Source organism: Poecilia reticulata, linkage group LG2 (assembly GCF_000633615.1).
Source record: "Poecilia reticulata strain Guanapo linkage group LG2, Guppy_female_1.0+MT, whole genome shotgun sequence".
Classification (NCBI taxonomy): domain Eukaryota; kingdom Metazoa; phylum Chordata; class Actinopteri; order Cyprinodontiformes; family Poeciliidae; genus Poecilia; species Poecilia reticulata.
Window position 1 is genome coordinate 16,889,627 of NC_024332.1, and position 8,787 is coordinate 16,898,413.

An 8,787-nucleotide genomic window follows, 5' to 3' on the forward strand; every position below is an offset into this window, starting at 1 on the left:
GAATAAAGAGGACAGAATACAAATGCATGCCACACTTTCCTGATTTTTGTTTTGCAACAGATCTTGAAAAGATCTTTTCACTTCAGAGCTGCAGGCAACTTTGTGTTGGTCACAAAATATCCCAAAGAAATACATGGAGGTCTGTGGTTGTAACATGCCAAAATGTGGACAGATTCGAGGRATTAGAACATGTTGCTATTAGCTGCAGAAAATCTGGGTCAACATACTGAACTTCTCGTTTAGATAAATATATGCACAGTCTTTTTAATTAAAATTATTTGCAAGAGATCAAAGCACCTTGACTTWAGTCCTACTTGACTCAGCTCTATGCCTGTAAAATGATACATCTGCCAGAGTGAGGCAATAAAAAAAATGTAGATAAAAACAACTATTTACAAAGCAGAAAACAAGAATCGACTTCAAGTGAACAGAAACTATAACTCAGCATGGCAATGATCACAGTCATGTATTGGACATTCATCCGATCAATTAACTGCAAGTGGTCTGTGCAGCTTTTGCACTGACGAATGCAGACAAACTCCTCCCCTCCAAACAGTACTCCATCCATACAATTAGCTGGGAAGAAGGCTTCTTCTTACAGTGGATGTATGGATTTCACGTATTACCCTGCCCCCACTCCCATTACAAAGTGCTTTCGCTGGAGAGGTTAAGCTCTCTGGAGAGTGCACGCATGTGGGGCCGCAGCTGCCACGCCCACACACATCTAGATGAAGGGATACAATGAGAGGCCTCTCTGTGGCACAGCTGATGATCAACCGAGGATTTCAGGGAGAGAAACATGTGCTACACAGAGAGAATAAAGAGAGGCAACTAACCTCAGTTTGACTAAGAAAAATACTATTTGAAGTCCATTTATATTAATTTATTATCTAAGGATATTCTCAGCCCAAAAGTGATTCAATTTTTATAGCCACCTTAAGTTTAACTGGTGCAATCTAGTAAGGGGTTGGTAGTGGCATCAAAGTATACCAAGATTTTGTTTTCTTCTTTTWAAAAAATATTTCAAATTTGAAACAGATAAAAATTCCATCATAATGTTTAAACCTCTTTTAATGAGGCACCAGAGAAAGTGCCAAAAAAAACAGAGTCGGCTAATTTAGTGCCGCCCCTTCCTCACTAGATGCTGCGCACTGCCAGTCAGCTGTCTAAAAGAACTCTCCAACACCCTCCCTGGAAGATAACGAAGACAAAGTTAGACGTTTAGAGACGTTTCCAGGGATTATTTGACTCATTTAAACCCCAGACTTGAACATCTGAGAATAAGGAAAATTGAATGACTTTACTTTTCAAAGCAAGTTATCAGCTTTCTCTACTTGGTGTGCTGCTTGAGTTTTCTTTCCAGGATTACTTATAAAAAGTTAGGGACTCTTATAGCTTTAAGCCTTCACATCTTTCTTCTGAAAGATGTGAAAAGCCAGAAATATTTTTGCTATTATATTAGATACAATGTAAGAAGAACAAAAGCCTATGAAAACTTACATCTTTGCAGGCTGCTATTTGGTTAATGTACTCTCCATCTGTGAATATGATGTTTTGTCCATCTGAATGTTGACCTGCAGCAAGAGACAAGGTGAATATAGTGTTGCTTAAGTTAATGTTGGCCTAATTTAACAGCACATTGATGAAAGCATGTCAATGTGTTTCCTTTGTACCTGGCATGGTGACCACACCCTCATGTTCCAGGGTCTCAGGGTTGATCTTGATAGCCGACATACTGTGGTTACTTGTGTCCCGATACAATAAGTACCCCTGAGGACACAACACAGACAGTATTACTCATCTCAAATTACAGCCGACTCTTCTTGACAGGGCAGTCACAACACATGGAATTAGGATTTTAAGTGTCATTTTAAGTTTTAAGTTTAAGATCTTCTTAAAAACAGATTGCTTGATATTTGTTATTATTAAACAATATTCAACAATATTGAGGGACACCGGTTGGTTCCCTCAATATTGTCAAACTAGAGAAGAAAAATAATAAATACATTTTTAAAAAAATCACATTAACTTTACAAGAGCTGTCTGAATGCCATAAACTGAATGGGTGGACTGCTTTCCTAAAAAAGCCAAACTGAAACAGAAAGAATTGCTGAACTTTAAGTGGAAGCCGTAAAAATAGAAGCATTATTCCAAAAGTAGGTTATACAAAAAAATAAAATAAATTTACAATTTTGAAATCATAATGAATTCCTCAAAAAACAATCAACAGCTTGAAATTAGCCAACAATAGTTCAAGTGATAAAAGTGGCACCAGCATTAGAAAAAAAGCAACCGCCAGCTAACATGCTAAAATCATTAYATTAGCAGCTGAATTTAGCGACCGCTAGCCAATATGCAAATAGAAAGTACTTTGCAGTATTGCCTATTATGCTAATGTTAGCTTAAAAGAAAATATGCCGATACTATAAAAATAGRAAAATATCCCAGTGGACTTTTTTGCTTTAAGTAAGAGAAGGTAATTGGCTTTAAAACAGTTAAATGTGTTTGATTTAAAATCTTCTCCATAGAGATTTCTTTTAAAAAAATGAATAGAAAATGTAAAAAACAAACAAAAAAAACATAAATTTTAAGCCATGACTTGAAAGATTTGAACAACTTGATATTTGAAACTTCACAGCAAAATGTATCATATGAAATGTTTTTCGAAGAGGCTGCTGCACTACTTACCTGAGCAAAGCCAAGCCATGACCTTTTCTCCTTTCGATTCCTGATTCGAGACGTGGAGTTGTAGACGTGTCCCTGTGGGGAATTGCGCTTCGGTGAGTTGACAACCTCCACTAATGCTTTGTTGAATGCAATTTTTTCTAAGTTGCTGAAGTTACATGTCGTGAGTTTCTCCTAGTCTCTTGTCTTGTGTTTCAAACAACTAGTCAAAAGCAAAATGCATGTTGAAGAGTCACATACCCTGACAGTACCACTATATCCAGATCCAGCTTTGTAGAGTCCATCCTTGCAGAGCAAATACAGGAAGGAACCATCAGTCTGCAGAAGACAGCGCTCGTCTTCGTCAATGGACACTTCCTTTAGGACCCATTTGTTCATCAGTGCAGCACGTTTGATGCCATTTCCAAACCAGTCCTGGATTTGGATTTTTCCCACCAGGACAGCCTGGACACTTCGCTGTAGTGCATTCAATATTGTGGGGACCTGGTTTGATTGAACAAGATAAGCAGGTAGACCTCTGATTAGAAAAAAGTGGGACTTCCTGATATTTACATTTGCAACAGATCTGAGTCAAACTCTTGTAATGTTTCATAAACTGCAGTTTTCTGTATGTTTACATTTCTGTCCAAAAGCATTTTCACACAACCTGACACCATTACCATTAAAGCGACTACAAATGTCACTGATCTCACAGATGTTTACCCACGCACAACCAAGCAGCACACTTTSTGCCACTCCGCCTGACATTGTGATGATTCACAATCCAGGCAATACRTAAAATATAAGCGCATTTATTAGCATAGTGAGGAATAAAATTTGTGAGAGGTCCGGTGAATCCTTGATCAAGTGTAGAGTTCTTTCTACATACAACTGAAGYTTTTTTTGTTTGTTTTTCTTTCTTTTAGGCCAAAACAAAACAAGAGAAAGAGGATGCAGAAGCTGAAAGGCAGACGCAAAAAGAAGATTAGCTAACCGACAGAGGAATTCAAGCAGAGTAACAAGATTAAAAAGGAGAATCAGAGCAGCTTGACATTTTGCAAAACTCAATTTGAGCTGTCCAGACGTGGCCCTGAGCATCTGTGCACAGAGSAAATGGACAAAGGCAGCTAAAGTTATGCTATCCAGAACRGACTGGAAAAAAAAGAAAACTTTATGCTCCACACAACTTTTATTCATGTTTTTCATTCCTATTTGGGACCAGGTGTCTTCTTATGAAATATGCTCTGAGATACCTTCTGCAGGTAGATAATTACTATTGGAGTCTGTTGAAGTAAGTTTAGTGGTTAATYACCTGTATAGTCTGACAGGCATGGCTGCCATTATTTGTGAGAATGGCAGAAACAGCCTGCAGGATTTTGCCCGTATCTCCCCAAGCCACCACAAGGCTGAAAAGGCATGCACAGGACAGAGCGGTGATGTCCTGTCCAGTTGGGTCATTGGGCCCTGTGCTCCGGACCGTGGTCTCCAACAGCAGCTGGAAAAGAGACTCTAAAAACAACAAACAAACAAAAAAAATGTGRAGGATTTAGATATTTGGAAAATAGAATAGAATAATAAGTAATTACCATTATAGAAAGGCAAGTGCAAATAGAAGTTTACCTAACACATCAGGAGGCTCCGTCTGAAAACCCTCTGGCTGTTGCCCCTGCAGCATGTCCAACAAAGCCTGCAGGCTGCGCAGGCAYAGTAATGGGTGAGAGAACCGAGTTTCTTTAATCAGCTCAAAAACCCCACACAGGCCGATGCCGATGATCTGCAGACGAGAAAGGAAGCAGGTTTGTGTAAACRGTCAGTGAGGAAAGATATTGGACATTTTGCTAACACAAAATGYTTTTCTTTCTACATATTTTAATGCAAAGAGTAGATTAACCAAGGATTGGAGTCCTGCTCTGCTCAATCTCCTATAGTATGCATAGTTACTTGGGTCAGTTTAAATATCCAATTAGTACATTGGGTAGAATGTCAGCTGCAATTGGATGTCTACATATGTGGAAGAGTTTGGCCCAGAAACAGATGTACTTTCCCATCTTTTTTAACAAGGTTTGTTAGACAATCAAATAACRCTGCAATGCCACTGAAGAAACTCTTCTYCCCTTACTTAAAAGTAAGCTTTATTGCATAAAAGATGCAATACAAGTCCAAGAAAAAAAATCTAAATGGACAGATTCAATGATAACATCAGATTTTAAAAACATACGTCAAGAATTGTTTTCTCAACACATTCATGTTGTTAACATTGCCAACACATATTTGCAGCATCCATCTTGTCATCAACACAATGGAATTAAAACTCAATCCTAAAAAGCGTTGTATCATCAAAGAGTTTGGCTCAGAGATTATGTAAGCATGAAGACTTGCATCTCTTTATCATAATCCATAATGAAAGAATCTACATTGCTGTGGAATATTTACATGGTAAACAATGCTTCAGTAGCAGTTTTTTTTTATTATACAGTGGGTCAGATTCAGGAGAAGTAGAGTGGCCTCCATCCTGGGGTGAGRAGGGTTTGGCTCTARTTTTCCAGTCAACAAGTGTTTTTGGACCTTGTTGACTGGTCTCATCTTTGCTCTTTGTAGATGAAGTTCTGTAAGCATCTTCAGTGTRCAGTGACTCACTTCAGAAAGAGCTGAAGTGAGTCACTAAAGAAAGAGATTATTGGGGTTTCCATCTCTGATGCAGTTATTCACTCAAGACGCAATCTTRTTCAAGCAAAAAAGAGTGAATGAAAGATGACTACAGAAAAAAGGAACAAACAAAAACCTTTTAATGGGTACCGCACAATGGGAGATAATTATCATTTAGCTTTTTAAGGGCACATTCAGGAGTGGCTGTATTAAAAAAATGTTAGTCCAGTTCTGCATTTGTGAATCCAAGCCTGCACCCATGTTTAAGTTCAAAATGCATGTATGTAAAAATAACACACCAACAAAGAGACATGTTAAGAATCAGGACCCTGTAATTTACACATGCTAGATTTTTGGTAACTACAACTAGAGCCACAATAAGCATGAACAWGACTGCCTKTTTCTTTATCAACAGCACCTACAAACCATCAGGGACTGGGGATATAAAGTGAGTGAAATGCAGAAAATGTTAAAATAAATTTAAAAAGTCTGATACTATATTGTTTTCAAAGATTAAAACATCAAGTTATATTTAATCAAATTTCCATGAATGGAAAACATCTTTTTACATTTTTTTCCTCTGTTGTCAGTGMACGACACCTGTCAAGCACCAAGCCTATTCCCTCCCCCCCACCCCATCCCACCAATGAATAATTGGCAGATAATTGTGTAGACAGTTCGCTTAAGAAGCAAAGTTTACCACCTCATTGGCCCTGCAATAGCTGTAAACAAACATTAAAGACCCTTAGTCTCCAAACAGCTGATCTATTCCTGAGTTCTGATAACGGCATGAAAACAAAAACAAGATCACCTCTAGCCATGTTGTTTCACATAAGGAAATATTCCATCTTGCTACAGTAAATGGCWGTGGCTAGGTAATTACCCGGGCACAAGGGTCATAATTTAATTACGCCACTGCCATAGCAACATGTCAAAAGTCCACAGGTTGACTCTGTTCTAAACCAAGGGGAAAAGTTGTACCCCAAACAATTCTTCTTTGATCAGGGCTTTCAGTGCTTAAAGGTATTCCTGGTAATATCAACAAAATTACAAAGTTTACAGGTAAAAAAAAAAAAAAGAAAAAAAAAGGATGAATTTGAACAATTAGAGCCATCAAAAGCTCATCAAAACTACTATTGTCTCTACCAAGACACAAAGCAATGACACCACTACAAAAATGTCACAAAACAAACAAAAAAAAACAAAAAACAACCTCCTTCTTGGTTCATACCTTTGGCAGCTTTACCGCCGGCTCACGGTACTCTTCCTCCTCCTCGCTGTCCGAGTCGCCACTCTGCACCGAGGTCCTGGAGGCCAGAGCTAGGGAGGCCTCCTTCTGCTGCCAGTCCAGAACACAGTGTCGCACATTGCAGTAGACATTAAACGCAGAGGGGTTACTGTGTAGTTTGATGTCTGGCACGAAAAGAGCTCCATCTAGACTCTCGGCCTGTGGAAGTAAAAAAAAAAAAACACAAACAAACAACAAAGATCTATAAATACTTTACTTGGTCACTATGTTCTCAATTAGTGCATTCACAAGTACATAAACACTGAAAGGAAACAAAAAAAACAAACAAAAAAAACATTTCCACAATGTCGATTAAATAGAAATCCCAACTTTTCTTCTCGTTTCTTCATTGCTGAAAGAAGCGATGAATTCCTCCTCCAACCAAACATATTGGTAACACTTTATTAGATGAGGTGTGCATAAGACTGACATGACACYGTCAAAAACATGAAGGAGTCTTAATGAATGTCCATGACTCATCATGAAGTGTCATTTGGTACAAAATGACACTTAATGCAAAGTTGCTCTAAAAGTTGCATTGAAAGTCCATTAAAAGTGCCAACTTTGCAGCATTTACAAAATAACGACACTTTAATGCAAATTTGACACTTYTAACTTTCAATGCAACTTTTAGAACAACTTTGCATTATAAGTGTCATTATTTACCAAATGACACTTCATGACAACAGTCAGAGATTCATAAAGATTCTTCAGGTTCATGACAGATGTCATGTCGTGTCAGTCTTATGCACACAGATTTTTCAACTTGCATCTAGAAAATAGACATGTAAGAAATCCTACATCTAAGGCCAATTTTATATATGATTTCTCACTAGAAAACATCTGTATGTCTAAAACGTATGTCGACCAAACGGGCTTCAAATTATTTACACAAAGCCATCACTATGTAACCGTCTACTCAGAACAGACAGAAAAAATCTATATGAACATAATGTGCAAGGCCTGTCAGCATCTGTTGAACAGACGTTACCAGATACTCTGCATGATAAACTAGGATTCCTAGATAGAGTTTTTATTTCTAGCAAACCTAACCACCATGTTGTAAGCAACCGGAAATATCCTCCAATGGTCTGTGGCTGAAGTATTTAATGTTGCAGGGCCGACACCTATCTAAAATGTGGAACGAGTTTCAGTAATGTGGTACTCTACACAAAAATTTGCACATCTACTAAATAGTTTTTTTTTTTAATTAGCAAGCATATAACCTCACAAAAATGCACATTTGAGAAAAATCCAGGATATAGCTGGAATAAATTTATTCATTTTGTAAGAATCTATCATAACTGAARTAACTGTTTAAAGATGGGAAAAATATGATCAAATTTACCATTTAAATATCTCACAACCAATTAACTGTACCAATTAAAGTTAAACAACTCGAAGTGTAACAGGCAAAGTTGAGTGAGGACCCATGTTTGTCTCGTCACCGCAAACAGTAATGAGGGTGAACTTTAAAAAAAAAAAAWAATAATAATAATAAAATAAAAAAGGTTAATAAAAGGCTAATTTAAGGCTTTGTGTAAATATTTGCCAAGGGTGCCAATAATTTGCTGATGGCCCGGAACATAGATGTCTTACTATCAGAAAGGATCACACAGGTCCAATGAAATCACAGTGAACAGCTCATTTTTTATGCTCTTTTGCAAACAGTAAAGTATGATAGGCTACAGAATTTGGCATTGTGACATATATTGTTCATTGAGCAACAGATTGGGTGTGAGTCACCGCAGCGTGTGGCCACAGTCTTTTTGTTTGGCAACAGMGGTGTCATCTCAGAAAAGGCTAAAGGGACAGGAGGGAATATAGTTCCATAATTTAACAAAATGAAACATGTTAGATCATTTTGCCTGTTAACGTGAGTGTCGTCAGCAGTAGCTTCTTACTACCAGTGAACAGTGTTGCAGAAATAAACATTTGGCCAATGCTACAACTTATTTTCTTAAAATGAGAAAAATAAAAGATTTGGAAATCAGCTACAGAAGAAATTAATAGGTGGTGTAAAATTTAGGCTGGATACAGATTTTTTCCAGAAAAATGTAAAGAAATAGTGAAATAGGTCACCGGGTTTAACTGATTTATTAAGTTTGCTTTAATGCTGAAAAAAAATCTGTCTAATGCATTTCCTTAAAGCCAATTTTGACCATAGAGCAACTAATGCAAACAATTCG

The 8,787-nt window shown here is 37.5% G+C and overlaps 1 protein-coding gene across 1 annotated transcript in view; it reads right to left on the minus strand.

Moving 5' to 3' along the window:
- Positions 1-8,787, minus strand: part of mycbp2 (MYC binding protein 2) — a 67,045-nt gene that overhangs the window by 48,508 nt on the left and 9,750 nt on the right. The window contains exons 3-9 of the mRNA XM_017309059.1: positions 6,542-6,757; positions 4,285-4,438; positions 3,977-4,173; positions 2,926-3,168; positions 2,689-2,760; positions 1,674-1,770; positions 1,497-1,574 (exon numbers count right to left, since the gene is read on the minus strand). Coding sequence (XP_017164548.1) covers positions 1,497-1,574; positions 1,674-1,770; positions 2,689-2,760; positions 2,926-3,168; positions 3,977-4,173; positions 4,285-4,438; positions 6,542-6,757 — 1,057 coding nt within the window. The remainder of the gene's footprint in view (positions 1-1,496; positions 1,575-1,673; positions 1,771-2,688; positions 2,761-2,925; positions 3,169-3,976; positions 4,174-4,284; positions 4,439-6,541; positions 6,758-8,787) is intronic.